This window comes from Marmota monax, unplaced genomic scaffold (assembly GCF_021218885.2).
Source record: "Marmota monax isolate L192 unplaced genomic scaffold, Marmota_monax_Labrador192_F-V1.1 WCK01_AAM20220418_F8-fsc00136, whole genome shotgun sequence".
Taxonomy (NCBI): domain Eukaryota; kingdom Metazoa; phylum Chordata; class Mammalia; order Rodentia; family Sciuridae; genus Marmota; species Marmota monax.
Window position 1 is genome coordinate 399,091 of NW_026693905.1, and position 21,147 is coordinate 420,237.

Here is a 21,147-nt window from a genome sequence, read left to right on the forward strand (position 1 = left end):
CAACTCATGATAGCCAAGATATGGAAGCAGCCCAAGTGCCCATCTATATATGAATGGGTTACAAAAGGCTGTATATATACACAATGAAGTTTTATTCAGCCATAAAGAAAAACAAAATTATGGCATTTTCTAATAAATGGATAAAACTGAAGAACATTATGCTAAGAGAAATAAGCCAGATTCAGAATAGTCAAGGGCCAAATATTTTCTCTCATACACAGAAGGTAAAGCAAAGTAAGAAGTAATAAAAAGTGAGGGGATTGCATATTATAAAGTTAGAAGAAAGATCAGTGGAGTGAAAGGAGATTGAGGGTGAGGGAGTAGGGGAAGGAAAAGGGAGAAAAAGTGAAATGAATTTTAAAAAAATTACCGTGTGTGTGTGTGTGTGTGTGTGTGTGTGTATGTATTACAATGCCTCCATCTTTATGTATATCTATAAGGCACCAATTAAAAATAAACAAATGAATGGAAGATTGATCAATAGAGTAGAGGAAGGGAAATAGAGGCGGAAAGAGGGAAGGGAAAGGGGGGACACCAGGGACTTAAATGGAGCAAATTAAATTAAAATTCCATTCAAAATGAACCCAACTCAATGCAGAAGTATAATGCAATAATAAAAGCAAAATAAAAGATTTTTAATCAAAAAGAATAATGGCTGTAACTTTTATAGCGGAAGACTGAATTATTGAAGTTAATCTTTGTGTTTTTACTTGCATTTAATCTGAACCAGAAAAATACAAGAAGTTTTGGAAACAAAGTACCAATCCAAAAATTATTAATTATTAAGGACAAAAAGAAACTTGTTTTTAGAAGTTCATCATCATACTTGCAACACAATTGTAACATTATCCTAATGGCATATTTTAAAAATTTCTTTCCTAAAAATTTTTAAAATTATATTTTGGCATGTGCTTTAAGGGCATTTTATACTGCCTATTCTGATAAACAGAACCAATTTTTTTCCCTGAATGTTTTCAAGGAGTCTCATGACAATAAATTACAGATTTTTCTAAAATATAAATAACATCCCCCAAAATACAATGCAGATAAGGAGAGTGTTAGCAAGAAACACAGTTTAGTTTCCATAACAGGTGTATCTTTTTAAGTAGGCAGAGTACACTTATCAAGGAAATATCAGTGTGCTTTTAAGAAAACAAAACAAAACAAAAGGCTGTTTTAGCTGTCTCTGAGGTCTTCAACATGAAAGTTCATCAACAGTAGATCTAAGCATTTGCAGCAAAACCTACTTATTTCCACTCTGAGACTACTCCATGGGTCACACATGAATGCATCAGAATAAAAATGAGCAACTGTATGACTTCAACATTTCCCTGATTTTACTGGAAAGGACATTTTTGGTTGTTGGTATCAATTAAAGAGCCAGTCATCTATATTAGCATTAAATCAAGGTCAAGGGCAATTAAGGTAGAGTACATCACTGTGAGAATTCCACAGCCTGAGAGAATCACGTAAGAGACAATGCGACCAGTTCTATTCTACAGGAAACACTGGAAGGAAGTGATAACAGAAAGGAGAGAGGGTAGTAACTTTGCCTGCTAGCACTGCATGCATGACACTGAATTCAGGGCTTTTCAGGCTCTAAGAGAGAGGCATTATCAGCTTGGGACAACAAAACTCATTTGTATTGGGAATGGCAATCAGACTACTTCTTAAGAACTCCTTCTTTACTATTATCTCAATTTCTTTGAGCAAAAATTTTCTAAAAGTTTAATTATTTTCTTCATTTTCCATTAGGTAGTAATATTGTACTTTGACATGATATGAAGAGGGAGTAATTAAAATGAACAATATTAAGTGCTTTATAATTGTTGATATAAAAGACGTTTCCAATTTTAAGACCAAATAGTGATTTCCCACTAAATTTTATATTTCATTATTTGATACTTATTTCATAGCTTACCTCATTCCCTGAACATATATTGAGATGGCTTATGGGCAATAACATGAAAGTATATTTTCATGTAAAAGTCACTGAGTAATTTCTTGATAAACTTTAGTGTGGAGTTTTGGAGAAAGGTCTTAGCAGAAGCAGTGGCAATTTTGTAACCACATATAGGCATTGTTAATGTTATCTCCCAGTGGAATTTGGTTATGGAATAAGCACATTTGGAGAGGAAGGCCTACTATTAAATGCTACTGTTTTACTTTGGAGAGGCTCAACTACTTAAGCCTGGATTTTCTAATTTGCAAGATGGTATTAAAAATAATATAATATTAATGTGCTCTGATTTTCTCAATGATTGTTACAAAACATCAAGGGAATCATGTAATATGTGAAAGAACATGTAAACTATGTAGCTTTGGTTTCATGAATATTATTGTTGTCATAGCTTTCAAATTGACCAGTATTTCTGTCCTCCCTCCCCTTTGTCTATTTGCAAGTTTGTGTATTTGTCAAGGAAGAACATTAGTCATACATTATCTTATTAAATTATGGTATAATTATTTCCATTACAAATTAATTAAAATATTGAATTTGTGAAGAATATATCCTTTTGAGTTTTGAAAGCAATTTGTACTTCATCTTTTAAAATGCAGCATGTTCGCACTCAAATTGTGGTTAGATTGAGAATGACATTGAACAACGTTTTTAGATAGTTAATTAGATTCTTATTTACTGAGATGAAACTTCAATCTTTAATCATACTCTTGCCCCAAACAGATTTTTAACAGGGTAACTTTAGCTCTAAGTTTTTGGAGTGTTGATTTTAGTATCTTCTAGTTTCAATGTAAACGTCCTAGTGTCTCATTAACAAAAGGAAAATTTTCTGTGATTGTCCTTTTTCTTCTTAATGAAGCTTTTTAAATCTCAGCAGTCAAAGGTTTGCTATTTTGGCAGAATTTTATTTTTAATGTTGGGAATAAAGTTAAAGTTAGACTGAACAATTTTAATTTTTTAGAAGAGAGCAATAAAACTACCATGCAGTGAAAATAAGTGGAATTTCCAGGCGCCACGGCTATTCTCTCACTATAAAGAAAAATGACTTCATTTGCTTATCACTGGAGTTTTTGCAATATCTATGATAGAAGCTTTTGCATTTCTAATTTTGCAAAAATCATTTAACAATTTCTATGCTTTTTAAAATTTACATTTCATTGCCTTAAAATTTAAAATATTATTCTTACATTTGCAAAAATAATCTTGGTTAGTCTTCAATGTATTGAAAATGTAGTTTGTTTCAAATGGATAGAAACATGCCTTTGATGTGCCTCTACTTATTTTAGCAATGTGAATTTTATTTATTTTCCATATTTTTATTGGCGAATTTTAGGTGTACATAATGGTGGGGTTTGTTGTCACATATTCTACATGCACACAATATAAAAATATAATTTGGCCAATATCATTTCACATATTTCTCCTTTCTCTCTTCTTCCCTTCTCTGGTCCCTTTCCTCTAGTTTACTGACCTTCCGTTGATTTTCATGAGACCTTCCCTCACCCCCCGCCCCCCCATCAGACTTTTCTTTTCTTTTTTCCACTCTAACTTCTGCATAGGAGAGAAAATACACAATTACTTACCTTCTGAATTTGGCTTATTTTGTTCAACATAATATTATCAAGTTTCAAGTTCCATCCATTTTCCAGCAAATGACATAATTTCATTTTTTTTATTACTAGATAAAACTCCATGGTGTGTGTGTGTGTGTGTGTGTGTGTGTGTGTGTGTGTGTGACATTTCCTTTATCTAGGCAGCGGGAATTCTAAACTAAAACCAGTTGAGCCCTGGAATATGTGGAACAGGGAAAGAATTTTCCTCATGTTATCAGTATACTATATTTCTGTGAAAAAGATATGAGACTAACTATGAAATAGAATTATAATTAAACATCTATTCACATATATACACTCAAGGGAGAGCCAGACTCTCTCTACTACGTTACTTGCATCTGTGTCAGGAGTCTCACCAAAGCTGATAATGTGTATTGAAGACAGCTCTAGAGTTAGAGGCAGAAATCCCTCCTTGATTTGTCAGGTTTGATAATCCCTGCTTATGTAACAAGAAGAAGAGCACAAATCTCCCTGAAAGTTAGTTTTCTCATTTATAAAACAGGCATAAAAGTATTGTAGGATTAACTTAATGAGCGAATACATTTACAAAATATTTTCTAGAACCCTCTATTATCGTTCATGTTTGTTGCAGGCACAAATCTGGTTAGTTCCCCAACCCACGTCCTCCAGGAACTCTCTGCTCTGTTCAGGTTTTGACCCTGGCTTTCACACTGAACTGGCCCCACACTCCCTCCCCATGTTCCCTCTCCACTTTTATCTCACACTCTGTACCATGTGCACTGGTCACTTGAGCTGTCTCACTTTTCTCTGATCAAGTTTTTTCTTTACCTTTGCCATTCTTGGGCTATTTTCCCTTAGCCCTTCAGAATGAACCCCTTCTTTCTTCACACTACAGCAACCTTCACAAGCCACCTGTGCTGGTTACACCTGTACTTTGTATTCCCTGTGAGAGTCTAGGAGCACCTTGAGGACCAGGTGGTTGTCTCATGTATTTTGGCAGATACTACCACTTCTTCACATGTAAGAAAAGTTTATTTAATGGATTGCAAAAGTTGACTTAAAATCTCAGAAGAGGATATACAGTCAAACTAACAAATATATGAACAAATGTTCATCATCTCTCTCAATTAGAGAAATGCAAATCAAAACTACTCTAAGATATCATCTCACTCCAGTCAGAATGGCAGCTATTATGAAGACAAAGAAAAGTGGGAATGGAACCACCATTTGACCCAGCTATCCCTCTCCTTGTGTATTCCCAAAGGACTTAAAAACAGAATACTACATGGATACAGCCACATCAATGTTTATAGCTGCACAATTCTCAATAGCTAAACTGTGGAACCAACCTAGATGCCCCTCAGTAGATGAATGGATTAAAAAATGTGGCATATATACACAATGGAATATTACTAAGCAATAAAATAGAATAAAATCATGGCATTTGCAGGTAAATAGATGGCATTGGAGAAAATAATGCTAAGTGAAGTTAGCCAATCCCCCCAAAACAAATGCTGAATGTTTTCTCTGATATAAGGTGACTGACCCATAATGGGGTAGGGAGGGGGCACATGGGAGAAACAGATGAACTCTAGATAGGGCAGAGAGGTAGGAGGGGAAAGGGAGGGGGCAGGGGGTTAGCAATGATGGTAGAATGTGATAGACATCACTATCCAAATATACATGTATGAAGACATGAATTGGTGTGAACATACTTTATATACAGAGATATGAAAAATTGTTCTCTATATGTGTAATAAGAATTGTAATGCATTCCACTGCCATGTATTTAAAAAATAAAATCAATGAAATAAAGTAATAATAGAATGAATACCCAAGTAAGTAGACCATATACATACTTTCAATTGCTAATATAACACTGAATATGTTCATCATATTAAATAAATAAATATCCTTTTGTAACTTGTCCTACCCTCAAAGGAGAACATGTGGGATATAAAAATGTTGGACATGTTATAATCTTTGCTTATTTATTTCATCTGAGAATTTTGAGTAAGTGAAAAATTAATAAATTACTATACAGCAATGCCAAGAGCAAAGCTATACTTTTTGGAGCCAAGTATGCAATGAAATGTAACTTTTCTGCAGGTCTTTTTAAATGTATATGTGTTCAAAGAGAACCCTGAGTCCATCACAACTAATGTAGACTCTTTATCTAGCATGACCCGAAAGAATTTGTGACCTTCAAGAATTCAGGTTAGAAGGACAGGTGACAGTACAACATGTAAGTGAGGTATAATGGGAAGAACAACTTCAGTCCAGATCAAGGATCAGCAAACTTTTTCTATAGAGGTCCAGAAAGTAAATATGTGATTTTAAAAAATCATATAGTCTCTAGGACATTATTAACAGCAACCACAAACAATACATAAATGAATAAGCATGGTTGTTTTCCAATAAAACTTACAAAAAAGTTTTTAAAACTTAACCCCTTCCCCCTTTTTTCTTTTAAAGCTACAAAGGAAACTGTGAACTAGATTTGGCCCATGGCCTCTAGTGTGCCAATCCCTAACTTAAATAATTGGTTCTATGTAATTGGTTCTATTACGGTTATCATCATTATTATTCTGAAAAGTCATTTTTCAACTAAATTGTTTTATATAACACACATTAATAAATTACCATAATAGTCACATAAATGCAATTTGGGGAACTTCAAGAAGAAGTAGAGACAAATAGATTTTATCATTAACTAACCATAGAGTCAAATAATTAGGTCACTTTTTAAAAATATATTTTTTTTAGTTGTAGATGGACAAAATATCTTTACTTTGTTTATTTATTTTTTATGGTAATTAGGCCATTTTGAACCACGAGCAGGGTAGTTCTGAAAACTGTCTCATTGGACTTGTGGGAACTTTAAATGTTAATAGATTTTCTGAGGAAAAATAGTGATCTACTGTCACATAAATTTGTGAAATCCTAGACTAAATATGACTTAGTAGTAATCGTAGTAAAAATGGCAGGTGGCCTGTATGAATCACTTACTGTGTGCCAAGTAGTTTCTCCTGAGATCTCTATTTCGGAGATGAACATCCAGACAGACAAAGTACTGTGTGCCTAGGTCACCTGGATGGAAGTGGTAGGGACTACTAGAAAACCCAGTTTTTACCAGCTGTTGAGTTCTTAGATGTGGAACATACATAAATTCTCCAAAAAATTTCATAAATACATTCAAGTGGTCTCAATTTTCAAATGTGCACTGTACATTTCCAGAAGAGTTTAAAAGATTCATCATTCCTCAAACTTAGGTGATCATGAAAAACAACTGGAAATCTTCACTAAAAATCTCATAGATTCCAGTGTCCCTTCGAAAACAGTCTGGGCAAAGCCTACCTTAAAACCATGATTCCCCAAACCAACTGATTAGAATATTCTGGGATTATTTATAGAATAATATAAATTTAAATAATCTACATTATTTGTAGAAAATATATTTATATATCTATATAGTGATATACATTTAAATGGTTTAAATTAAAAGCAGGAGAGGTGAAGGAATGGGGATTTTTGCAACATTTCTTCCCTAGGTCATACTTATGATCAGCTGGTTTAGGGATATTTCTTTGTTCTAATGTCATGGAACTAGAGATTTTTGCACTCTCCATCCATTCTGCACACTCCATTCCTGCCATCTAGTGAGAGGCAGGAGTTTGCGGAATGAAAAAGTAAAGCTTATCAGTCTCAGTTGCAAAAAAAAAAAAAAAAAAAATCACCAAAATATATGAGAAAGAACAGTAGTTTAGTTTCTTTGTTACTTTTTAGAGTAAAGTAGTCTCAGTGAAAGTAAATAAGCAGTATCTAATGAAAGACATTTATATTTTATTTTGGCTATATTGTTTGGTTTAATTACAGATTTTTTTCAGTTTCAGACAACAGACCCCCTTTTTATCAGAGCCTTTGCAAACTTCAGCTTGTTTCACAAATTGTATTCAATCTGAATCAAAGATTGATTTTAGATGTGCCAATATTTTATTGTTCTTCTCTACTTGTAACTCTGGGTTGCCATGGTGATAGGTCCTCATATCACATTTCTATATACAATTGGCTGAAATAAATCTTTGCATCCAACATATTTATTAGAAAAGAAGAAGCGAATCAGCTTGAATTTTCTTGTTAAACCTGAAGATAATAAAATGTAGAAGAGATACCACAAGAAAATGATGTATTAATATTGCTTTTGCAAATAATGAGCTGTGTCATGATGGCGCTATAACTAAGTTTCTATTAGTCTTTGTTTTATCACCTCTAAAATAGGGAGCTAGACAAAGTAACTTCAAAGATTCTTTATAGATCCAATTTCTATGGCTAGTTCTTAGGGGTAGGTATGTAAAAGTATACATAAAAACCATAATGTTAGACTTTTATAATTGAAAGAAGTTATTTAAACTCAGAAACACAAATATAATCATAAGCCATGAAGTAGTAATGGTAGTGAAAGGTCAGTATTAAAAAGTTTTGAAAATCCAGGCCAAAAAATGCCTATTTGTTAAAAACAACAACAATAATAACAACAACAATAACAAAAAACAAAACAAAACAAAAAACTCTTTAGTAGTTAAAATCTGTACTTATAAATTGAGACATAATATTCTAATTTTCAAATTCTGTATACTATTTGTTCTTTTTAAGATAAGTGATGATATTATTGTTTCAATTCTACAGATGGAAAATTTAAAGTCTTGAGTTTTGTTATCTGATATAACAAGGCGAAAATTAAGAGTTGTGTTCAATGAACTTTTTATACCCTTTAGACAACTTTATACAGTCATGTAGAAATGCATCAGAAACTTTTTAAGAGATGATTGGTTTTTCTTGTTCCTTTAGAATTTCATTCACTTTTTCCATGATGTCATTAAATCCTTGCAAAGATAGCTTTATTGTGATATGCTGCTGTGTGGCAGACAAAAGTCAAGGAAATCAACAATGGAGGTGTGTTAGACTGAAATGACTGATGCTAATCAGTAGTGATGATGAAAGTGCAAAGCACAGACTCTAAAATAAGCCAGTCTCCAATTAATAGTAGCTATTGTTTGAGAAAACAAACCCATTGATCACTTCAAATCTTCCTTTAGCTATTTGTCTTAGGCCCTTCCTTGAAAGCTTGACGAAGCACAGATAAAAAATACACTGAGAGGTTTTTCTTGTGTTGTCCTTCATAAAACACACTGCCTTGTATATAAATCAAGCTGCAGGAAAGCAAAACAAAACAAAAATGTGGTCAGAACTATTAAGGAGTAGAAATAGAGGTTTCCCCTAATCTGAAAGTAAAATTTTCTCAAAGACAAGAGGACTCACGCTTTCTCCAGTTTCACACACACACACACACACTCACACCCACACACAAATCAATGCATCTATGAAGCAAGACTATGTTATATAGATGTATGAATTAATCTAAAAATATCCAAAAATATGAATAGATCTGAGTTATGAAATAAGGTATAGGAAATAGAAAAGATATGCTTGCTAATTTCACACTGTATTCTGGTGAGTAAAAACACAATTAAAAATAGGCAAGTTTTAAACATATTCAAAACCTGTACAACTGTAGCTCAAATTTGGAATGGGGCATTATGAAGTCATTTTTTCCCTCAGCTTTATCTTTCACATTCTTGGTGCATGTGCAGGGAAAGGGCAATGATATCTATAAACTTCCAAGGGTTGACCCCAAGTCTGAGGTAGTCACTAATGGTGACAAGCTCTGCAAATCTCAGACATGGCTGCAAATCAAGCACCAATCTTCCCATGTGCACAGGGCACAGAAGCCCAGTCACAAATCTCTGTAGTCATACTTATCATGCAGTTATCACCACTAATAGCAGCATCTTCCAATAAGGACAGCAATAAATATCAGTGAACGAGTATGAAAAACTGCTCCTGCATACTACAAACCAAATGGCTGGTGGCCATCGGTCTCTTAAAATGTAATGCAAGAGACTAATTTTGACGGCAAAGGGCCTATTTCACACCTGTGGGAATGAATGTGGAAGTCATACAGTCTTATAATTTTACTCTTTTGTTTTAGAAAGTGTTAAATATGAAAAGGATCACCCCTATTATCAAAGGGATTTTTTAAAAAATAAGTTATTTTTAAAATCTGATCTCCTTCATAGATGGAGGAAACATTTGTGAATTTTATTAAATGCCAACTATGCACAATTTAATAGTAGTAAGAAAGGATGTGATGACCTTCATAAAGTTGTTTTAATAAAATTGACTGTACCCCCCAAAACAGGTAAAAGATTATAAAAATTAAATCAAAGTTCTCAGTTATTTACAAAGATGGAAATCCCTCATTGAGAATATCCACATTGAACCTCTGCATTCAGCGTGCTGCGTCTGAGCCTCAGATTAAGCAGCAGTCATGATTCAATCTCTGTTATGTCCTAGTAACTTGAAAGGAGGAGCCATTCTTTAACTCATTCATAGGCCATGTTCATTTTCAAAGCCCCAATATACTCTGAAAAACAGGAACGTGTGTTTTGTGGAGTGAATAATTATGGGATTAATCTTTTCAACCTTTCCACAAAAATTCTCAATCATTTTTAGTGTGTGAAATTATAATATTTTCTAGGATTTTCTTTGGAGATTATCTTTAAAATGATGACTCCCCTACCCTTATGCTAATTATTTGTAAATCCTCTACTGTATTAAATTTTTTAAAATCCCACCTGTATTTCTCAAAATCTATCCATTTATTTGCTATCACAATAAATATAACCTTCATACTTCTGGAAAGATGCTTCTATATTTCTTTGCCTTGCGTAAACATGTTACTTAGTTCAAATACCCTTCATAGAGACTGGTTCAATGGCAGGTAGGTGAGTAAATAGGGTAAAGTGATGGGAACTGTGTTACCTATTAGTCTCCTCAACTGAGATTTCCCTGCAGTCTCCATTATGTTCTCTTTCCTTTGTAAATCTGATCCTTAGGCTCCTTAAATATGTTGCCTTCCATTCTTTTTCCATATTAAAAACAACCAGACATAAAACAAATCTCTCAAACCTAAATTCAAAAATCCTTTCAACTGAAACATTTTTACAGATTTAATGTTACATAATATTGGCATTACTGATGTGGGTACAGATTAATGAAAATTTTGGAAATTCTCTCTCCTTTTGAATATACCCATTAAAGAGCAAATCAATTCCAAACCTAAACTGGCATCAATATTTTTTATGGGTATAATAATTTGGCAAAATATCCTGTTGAATTGTTTTCCATCTTTGTTTTCACTCCTCAAGATTTAAATATTAGGTGAAAAATTCAGGGCAAAAACTAGGCAGTTTAGCATGACATGAAAATAACTTTATTTTAAAAGAAAACAACATATACACAAAAATGCAACATAAGCAATTATTTACACTAAACCTTTCAAATATAAAACTAAGATACCTTATCAGCTATCCTTGGTTAGAAATGGGGAAAGCAGGAAGGTCACTGTCAGCAGGGAAAGGCAGATCTTAGCCAAATCCAAATCCTGATTTGGGGACACTGGGTATTGACTGCAGAAAATCACTTCAAAATAAAAACCGGCTATGCAAAATCTGAAATAGGATCTCCTTCAGCTGTAGTATGACCTTCAGAATCTGACCTAAAACTAAATCAGTACAAGTTATAAAGTGTAAAGAAATATCCAAAAAGGCTAATTCTAGCAGAGTTATAAAAATACCAAGCAAAATAAGAAATTATTTCTCCTTTGGGAAACTCAGCATGAGATACTTAAGCACAAATCAAAGCAGATAGAGCCTACATTTCTAATAAACTTTTTTTGGGGGGGTGGGACTAGGAAATGCTGTTATAATTTATTATTTATGCACTTTATTTCCTAAAAAAGTAGGTTCCAGTGTCATATTGCCTGGGAACATATTAAAAAAAAAGATGAGAGAACCTACTATACAGTGACCTTTATCTTAATACAATATTACCAGAACACTGGAGAATTTAGAGTTTTCAAAAAGATTAGAGAGAAATTTATTTTCAAAGCTTGCATCAGAAAATGGAAAAATGTATCCCCACAACCTCTATGAAGAATGTTATTCTTCCTATAAGGAAACATATATAGATCAATTTATATTTGAATTTTCTAATTAGAAAAGATTGAGGTGTGACATACGTTTTGAAATTATATAGGGTGAGACAGCACAACTAAAACACTGGGCAGTCATTGCAACATGGGGATGGAGATAGCATCCAAGACCAGCCTTGGCTAGGAAGGGCCTGGGAGAGGAGTTGACAGTAGAAGCAGGCTGGAAACAGGTGCTCCATCTGGGAACAATGCTTGCACCTTTAGCTACCTGAAGATCAGTCTTCACATAAACTTAAAGAGATCAACACATAAACAGACACTAAGGAAATTTAAAGGGATTCTAATTAACCTCTTTGTTCTATATGTTCAATTATAATCAGACCCATTATGCCACGTGGCTTACATACTCCAGGAGTTTGGGAATAGGAAATAAGAAAACATTGTACCTAGTCTTAAAGGTCTCACACTGGAGAAAGAAACCGTAGTTTCTAGCAGATGACCCAGGTAGTTTCATATTGCATGTGTTATGGCACTATGACAGAAGCAGGAGAGGGTGAAGAACTTAGAGTGCAGGCAGGCTGCCTGAGGCGAAACCCTAGTTTTTCCACTTTTCACTTTTGGGCAAGTTATACTTTGATGATTCATTTTTCTTATCTGTAAAATGGTGCTAATGAAAACATAGGTCTTGCAAATCTTGAAATGTGTTAATACATGTAAAGCTCTTGATGGTGTCTGACTACCATTACCATTCCCATTCTTGTTATAAGGTGGGCACAGCTTGTTGTGTGAACATGTAGAAGAGGAGTGGGATTCAGCCTGGGACACAGCACTAGGACAGATGGTAAGATGACATTTGAATAGAGTCCTGAAGTAGTCGAGGACTCATAGAGGTAAGCAATGTTGACAAAGTGCTCATGTGGTGGGACAGAAAATGCAAACACATGGAAGAGAACTCACTGAAGATTGAAGTGTTTGAAGAAGTTCGTGAGTAGTGATCTAGTCTACACTAGTGAGTTTAGATTTTATCCTGACAACAACACTGAATGTCTTTGTTCTTACACATGCCAATCATCACATCTGTTTTGTTTTGTTTTCAATAGCTGTCTTTCCCCCACCGCTAATTTTTCTTCACTTCTTTTCAATTTCATACTTGGATATAAGATAATCTTCTTTAGCAATCTTGTTTAACTAGTTCACCTCTATGCACAATGTCTGGTGTTTTATATCTGTTATACTTTGGCCCAGTCTCTTCTATCCACTGTCCACCAACACAAATGCAAATTTACCTTTTATTTTGCTCCAGCAGTTCCACTTTGGAATTCAGATCAATTTCAACATTTCTTAAAGAACAGGCTTAACTTTGACCATCCTTTTAAAAAAAATTATTTAACCAAGTCTCATACTTACTGATAAGTTTCTGATACTACAATCCCTTGGGAATTATATTAGAATTTTATAGTCACAAATATAACTTTTAACTGCCTTTATTCTCTAAATCAATTAGCCTTGTGAGAAGAGACTTTGACTTCTGTGTATCCTGTTTTCCAATTTATGTATATTTACAGTATCTTGCATACTGAACGTCCAATAAATGCTTATTGGATGAATATATTATATGCAAAGAATATATAATATTTCAACTGCCTTAATAATATATCAAAATTATTAAATGAAAGTTCTATACATATTTAAAAATTATGTACTAATTCATTGCAAGCTGGTTTTGTTTTTAATTTTATTTCTATTTAAACATTTTTTTTCTTTGAAGTTGAACTGGAAGAGAAGCAAGATGACAAATAATGGCTAATATTTACAGTTTATATGGATAAGTAAAGCATTTAAAAATATATTGGAATTACTTCATTTGAAAGGCTTTTAAAGTTGAATTTCCATTAAAAGACATAGGCAAAGCCATAGCATAATTTAGAACATAGAGTTAGTCACTGGATACTAGAGAACAACCCTTTATTCAATACCTAATTTGTATCTGTCACCGCAAGTCTAGTAACTTCACTTAAATTATATTTCATTAAATATTTCCAACATCTCTTCCCAAGAGAGTTAATTAGTATATGGTTTTCATGTACTACTGTGACTCAAAAAGTTTAGGGATTCCATCCAAAAATTTACTCCCATTGATGAATTTGGGTGTTGAATCCGGGTTTATCTAACCAGAGAGTGCTTCAAGAGGCTGAATAGATTTCACTGTCAAAAAGGTGGCATTTAGAATAAGTTAAGTTACTTGTCTTAACTTTTGGAGAAGTTACCTAAACTTTCTTTATCTTATTTCCTCATTCTTACAAAAGCATGACATCTATTTTGGAAAAACAACAACAACAACAACACACATTTAAAAATCCAATGTCACAGAAAGTCAAGTGGCAAAGCTGTGTACATCAATAGGTTATATATTAGAGAGGGATAGAGTAGGGTTAGATTATAGTAGAGAGATAATTAAAAGGGGTATAGTAATTATCAACTCTTTGTTCATACATATTTGTATTGTTTGACATGGTAACATGGTTATCACCTTATATAATAGAGGGGAAGTTATAGCACTTTTTTAGTGGTGAATTGATTAAATTCATGTAATCAATTTCTCATCTTCTTTATTAAATACTAATTACTAAATTATATGTACATCACAAACTTTTCCTGATGTACTTTTTAATTTGGGGTAGTACTGTTCCTACAATTTTTTTTTGCACTCTAGATATATATGTATGTTACAAGAGAGTGACAGTAATTCTGGACATGGTTCTATAAACCTTGATGTGTTGAGTACTTGTATTTACTTTCATTATTAACCTGAAAGTAAAAATAGCTAATATTTTAGGGACCACAAAGTCATCAGTAAATGCATAATAGTATACTATTTGCTATTATTTGATGCCAATAATGATAATTTTACTAGACTTCCTAGCTCTTTACTTGTCAATATTGTACAGCAAACTTTTATACATAAAATAGGAAAGTCTAGAATAACATTCTATGTCTAAGAAAGCTGATAAAATAAGTATAATTATAAGAGACTGAAAGCAATGGAATCTAGCTATACCTTCTTTTACTTATATTATTCTGAGTACCTTGCTACAGAACATGGTTAGACAAAAAGAGAACCTTTCAAATCAAGACATAAGTATGACAGACACTCCAAGGCACAAACTGTCATTACAATTAAAGAGGATATTTTTGATGTATTATCATGCCCTCAGGATTCATATCTGGCTTATAGGACATATTAATGAAAACTAGCCATTGGAGAAAAGAGAATCCAAGAATAGATAAAAATGAACTCTAAGTTCCTTGAATCTAAGTCAAAAGCATAAGAAAACTAAGAAATACCATGTATGTTGAAAAGAAATGAGTCTTTTTTTAAAAATACACTATGATAAAAATTCAGTGTTCTATGAATCCTATAAGTAAAAAGTTTGGTAAGCATAGAACAGACAGGGACCTTGTTCTACAACAAGTAGGCCCAGTGTATTTTCTTAACATGAAAATCACAGCTTGGAAGCATGTTACTATAGCACTTACATTTCCGCACACTAAACAAATACTTAAAGACCACAGTTAAAAGGCTCCAAATATAGGCTAAATGGCCAAAACGTAACAAAACTTAATAGACACATAGCCTACAAACAAATTTCCTTCCCTCAGAAAACATATTTTATAATAATACAAAGAAATGTTTAAAGGCCAAAGATAAAAGACATTAATCATGTTCAAAATTCTTCTAAGAAAAAGGTTACTATGAAACTCTACAAATACTGACCAAGAAATTGGCCAAAATTTCAAGCATGATCTTATTTATGCTAGCTAAAATCATAATGTTATGAATTAAGGATAAACTTCGAAATATTTTCCAATTTTTATTTTAATGTAACAATCTACTAAGCATGCAATGTGAAAAATTAGAATTGAATAAATATGGAGGGTAATTCATACCTTAAATTCCTCCAAGATTTTGTAATTTTTCCCATGATATTCACAAAAGTTTTTCACTTCTTTGCACTCAGGACAGCATCCATTGTGTTCCACTTTTGTGCACTTTGGGTGAATTTTCGGGCATTCTGGCTGGTCACAAACAGGTCCATCTAAAGCACAGACACATGGACAGTTGGAATGCCCTGGGAAAAACCGTTCTCCCAACTTGTATACAAAGCCGCTGTCATCCACACACCCTTTCCCTCGATAGTCATCAAAGATCAGATTGTCATTACTGGAGGTCTGGTCACCTTCATCAGCAGGATAGTCTTCATGACTGATGGCAGCAGAGGTGACCAATCCAGGGATGACCAATAGAAGTATGCAAGCTTCATGAATATGAAGAGCCATGCCCCTCCTCAAAGACTTCTGGGTGTCCTCCTATTATTACATATACTCAGCTCCTTCCATGGGAATACAAGAGGGGTAGGCTGAAAATAAATATTTAAAAAATAATTTGACATATATAAAGAGAATATAGATTCACTAAATCCCATGTTCTTATATTGATTGTTTGGGTTCAATTTGAAAGATAGCAAGACTGGGTTCAATTTGGAAGATACTAAGATCTAAAATAGACTAAGTTCATGCAATCATTCATACTTCATTGCCAAGTCTGGGGAATGTATCCTTGGCAATGTGCTCATTAACATATGTCCTTTATGAAATTATTTTACATTGAAACCCTCACCTTGTATTTATCTTTTAAATTTCAAAGGTTTGGTTTTGTCTAACTATATGAAGTGATTTTACTGAAGTTTAAAGTGAGTATATGGAGCTACTGACAAAGAGTTCAATAATATTTGAACTCACATGCTCTATTTTTCTTTTAACTGCACTAGTCAATGGTAGAAGGGATGTATGTTATCATCATCTGCATCAAAACTCAAAAGATGATTAGTATAAAGTAATGAATTCTAAAAGAAATGGAATAAACCAACAGTTGACTGTAGGTTATAATTGGGATGGATTCAGTATAAAAGCTCTCCTACTTAGTTATATCAATAGTTGGATTAATACAGTGATTTGAACATGAGTTACTTTTTTCAGTCAACATGGATCTGGACTTGGAAACATAGCTAATAATAAAAACAGTGTAACTATTTCACAGTGAATAAGAGAAAGAAGAGTTAAAATAATAATATTAAAGAACTCCATTTATTGAAAAGGATTTGTTAAAATCAAATGCATTTGTACTTTTGTCCACATCTTTGTTTCACTCAGGAGGTAAGCTCCTAGTGGGCAGGAAAGATATGCCCATGAAGTTTTTTTGTTTTTTTTTTTTACAGCAACTTGAGTCTAGTAATTTTATAATATCATTTGAATTAATTACTTCCATGTAATATATAAATACCATCATACAGTCTTGGAAATATAACCCTTTGAAATGCCCAAAATATTTGCATTTAGGCAATTTGCACAAAGATGCCACCATAAAAACTGTTTATGGAAGTTTCTTTAAATAATAATGAGGCATTGCCATTCATAGAGAATATACCTTCTTAAATAGTGACTCTGACTGGTAAACTTCACTTAATATTAGTGCTTGGAAATGTTGATAGTGGGGCTCTTATTTAAATGCTTAGAGTGACTAATTCACACAAAAGCTCTGGGGAAACTGTAACTTTTAGGAATATTAGATAAGGAAAAGTTGTGAAATATTTCATGTGTTTATCAAAAAGCTATCAGCTTCATGACAATATTACTAAGATTGCTTATAGGACATTTTCAAATCATAAATTCACTCATTGGTTTATTTTCACATTATATTAAGAGCAATGGTAAAATATCTCATTTTATTCAATATATACAGATGATAATATTAAATAAGGTGAAGATAATGCTAGGCAACTTCATAAACTATTAGGCTATATTTGCATTTTAAGTTAGATATGCAAATTGTAGTAATAGTAAGATGGAAGGTAGTATATTCATGTCCTTTTTAAGAGAAAGCTGATATTAGAATTTCTTCTAAAATTCTCTGACATTAGAATTCCTTTTGGGTAGTAATGATAAAAGAGATGGATTTCTCTTAAAATATGTCAAAAATAATGAGTCATGACAGAACAAGAAATTGCAAACCTATAATTCTACTTGAGAAGCTTGGAGCTCCCTTTGACAAAGCATTTTTTCCTCCTAAATTACTACAGAGGCTACAAACATAATAGGAGCTTCTGAAAAAGCATAAATATATTTTACTAATTAGAGCATACATTTATATACATCTTACATATTTAGAAAGTTTATCTTGGAAGAAAGGGGAGCGTCCTTATAATACTCCAGGAGTATCTGTCAATACATGCAAGATAAGCCATATAAAATACACATATGATTCTGCTTCAAAAGGACACAGAAAATGATCTCTTTGTAAGCCACAGGTAGGCATTAATGTGTCAGGTTATGATAAATGTACACTAAAAGGTAGAAATAGGGGTGTCATATCTACTTTATATAAACATTAAACATGCTTTTATTTTGTGAAATACATTTTAAAATCTGCATGGAGAATACAAGGCTTTCTTTTTAATATAATGAAGTTCTTAGGCTATTTTTTTTAAAAAGCCTTCTTCATAATTGAGTGCTCTAGTGCAATTTAAGACACTATTAAGAAAAGATACATTAGAGAAACCAATGACATGATTATCTGAAGATTTTTAATAAGAAAGCAAACACTGCTAAACTGAAGATTACTTCCCAGCTAAACTTTCACCCCTCCCCATATTGCTACATATGCTTTAAAATGACTGCATCTATATAAATATTTTTTAGAAAACAAACATAACTCATGTCATAAGATACACTTACCTAGTCACTGTGGAGGTTAATGGTGGTGGTGGGGGTCAAAGACCAATATGAACTTAAAGGTCAGGTATGTTTTAGGAAAGCAGTTCCTCTTTAATCACCCAAAGAATACATTTTCAGGCATGAACTAAAGGCAATCCATTCTCTCTACCTCCCATTTCAAAACACAGTCAAGAAGCAGTCTCCCACCCTTCCAGAGAGAAACACAGCAGACACACATAAGAAATACGCTTTGGACCTGTCTTCAGAATTCAAAGAAAGAAGCAATGCTGGTCCTGTAGAAATCCAGACCCCAGTAGCAGAATCATGTTGAACTTATTTTTAGCATTTTCTTAGATCCTTCTATGAAATTTCCTGGCTGATTACGCCTCCTCCACACATGAGTTCACTTACACAGTGTTTGCTACGGCAGTAGAGGTGATTTGGCTAGGCTCTGAGGATCACAAACAGCAACAGCGTACTGTAGCTTAAAGCCCGCTCCACCGGCAATACCATCAGCATCGTCCACGATATGTTGCTTGAATCCCTTCTTACACACCAGAAAATGCTAACTGTGGACATGAAGGAAAGGAGCAACTTTAGCTGGGTTTCTGCATCACTGAGAGCAGTTTGCAGACTGCTGATTTGGAGCTCATTCTGCCGGCAGCCGGGAATTCCTCAGCACCACGGACAGCGCCAACAACTGGCTTCTGAGCCCAGCTTGGTCGAAATCCCCGAGCTGCTTCTTTAGACCAGGCTAGAGTGTTCTCTAAGCAGTCGCACTTTATACAGCGATGCGTGCATGGGGGGGGGGGGAGCATTCTACGTGCGCAACACTTAATTGCATTGAAATTACAATACAAAATTTAAAAATTATAATTATACCTAATGCATTCTTGGATGAGTTGCAGAAATGAAAGTTCCGGAAGAGAGATGCATTTAGATTTAAGCCATCTGCAGTCCTTGATTATTATTAACAGATAAGGCATAATCGTTATCAAAGAATCTGAAAATGTATGCTCGCCTAATCTATGTGACCCTTTGGTTGACAAAATACTTTCCCTGTGCTACATGATTAAACTTCAGTCTTCTGCAGCTTGGGTCTGATTTAAAAAAAAAAAAAGTAGCCGCGTCTTCCTGCAGTTTGTTCTCTAACATTAAAAATCAATCTCCTGTAATTCATCTAGTCTGTCATTAGGCGTCATTGTAAAGCTGTTTCTTCCAAAACCCTAGCAAAGATGCTCTGCTTCTAAATTCTTATCAAAATAAGGGGGGGGGGGCGAGGACCCAGACACAAATAAATGAGCAAAAAGTTTTTTCTTTATTTTATTGGTAACAGTATGAACGCTACAAAACATGTCCAATGCATGCTTTAAAGCAAATTGTAAATGTTACCTAGTGGTATATTTAACCAGTTATTTACTGGTTTGGGACTCCAGGAAGCATTTTTAAGCCTTCAAGGGAATGCCCTCTGCAGTGGGATACGCTGCTGACTATTAAGACCACATTCGAATTGTTCCGTCTGAACCTCCAGAAAACAGACTTCTTCCATCCTGGGAAAACACCACCGTGTGTGCCTCACTCTCGTGGCCCATCAGTTTGTGAATCTGTCCAGATTTAAGATCTAGCAAATGGATAACCCCATTGCCACTCGCTTGAGCTAATACTCGACCTGAGAGAGAGAGAGAGAGAGAGAGAGAGAGAGAGAGAGAGAGGAGAGAGATTGATTTTATTTCAAGCAGTCACATCTTATAAGCAATAGAACATTATATTTTATTTAATTGTGATTCAGCAGACTATCATTTTATTATGTTAGATGTCAGTCATTTAGTATAAACTAGCTCCTGCCTGTATAAAAACAATTTGAGTAAAAATTTAGACACATCAATGAATAGATTATAAAATTTTAGAATGGGAAAATGAAGTTTAATTCTCTGCCTACTTTATATGCAGAGGTCATCAAAGCACTCTGCCATTCTCCTTATATTTGTGATTAATAAATCATTCTGAAAAGATGAGATTGAAAGCAGCTAAGGAAGGCAACTTTCTTCTTCAAATGACTATGTCAAAAAGTTTAAAATAGCATAGTTTTCAAATTATGAAAAAATAGGATCTATATCTACAAGTATGTATCATGAATAATTGATATGTATCTTTGGTATTTCTACTTTAAAATTATTTATCAAAATTATGCTAAATCATTGTTCAAAACTATAATAATATAAATTTTTACTTTAAAATGATAATACTCATGAACTCAACAAACTGTCTCTGGAGTTGAAGTGAAAATAAATATCTCCATTTCAAAATGACTTGGGATTTTTATTTTAAGTTAAAATTCAAAACTTTGTTAAACAAATTTTTTGTTATGTATTTTAGCTAAATAAAATACAGGGCATTCCCATAATTTTTATGTCATATTCTTTTTAGTGAATCATTTCTTCATAGTGAAAACAAACCAAGAATTCAGTTTTGCTTTCTTTTGCTTTTTGGGGGTACCAGGGATTGAACTCAGGGGCACTCAACCATTGAGCCGCATCCTCAGACCTTTTTATTATATTTTATTTAGAGACAGGGTCTCACTGAGTTGCTTAGTGCCTCACTGCTGCTGAGACTAGCTTTGAACTTGGGATCATCCTGCCTCATCCTCCTGAGCCATTGGGATTACAGTTGTGCATCACCGTGCTCAGCAAGAATTTAGTTTTAATTAAAAGTTTTATTTTAAAAGCCTGGTGATAAATTATCATGGAACTTAGAGGCAAATGAAGTCAATAGAAGGGTTTTACATAAGT

General features: G+C 33.6%; 1 protein-coding gene across 1 annotated transcript in view; it reads right to left on the reverse strand.

Moving 5' to 3' along the window:
• Positions 1-19,136, reverse strand: part of Vwc2l (von Willebrand factor C domain containing 2 like) — a 146,911-nt gene extending 127,775 nt beyond the window's left edge. Inside the window, exons 1-2 of the mRNA XM_046462938.2 lie at positions 18,380-19,136; positions 15,536-16,005 (exon numbers count right to left, since the gene is read on the reverse strand). Of these exons, the coding sequence (XP_046318894.1) occupies positions 15,536-15,925 (390 nt within the window). The 5' untranslated portion in view covers positions 15,926-16,005; positions 18,380-19,136. The remainder of the gene's footprint in view (positions 1-15,535; positions 16,006-18,379) is intronic.
• Between the last annotated feature and the right edge of the window lie 2,011 nt (positions 19,137-21,147).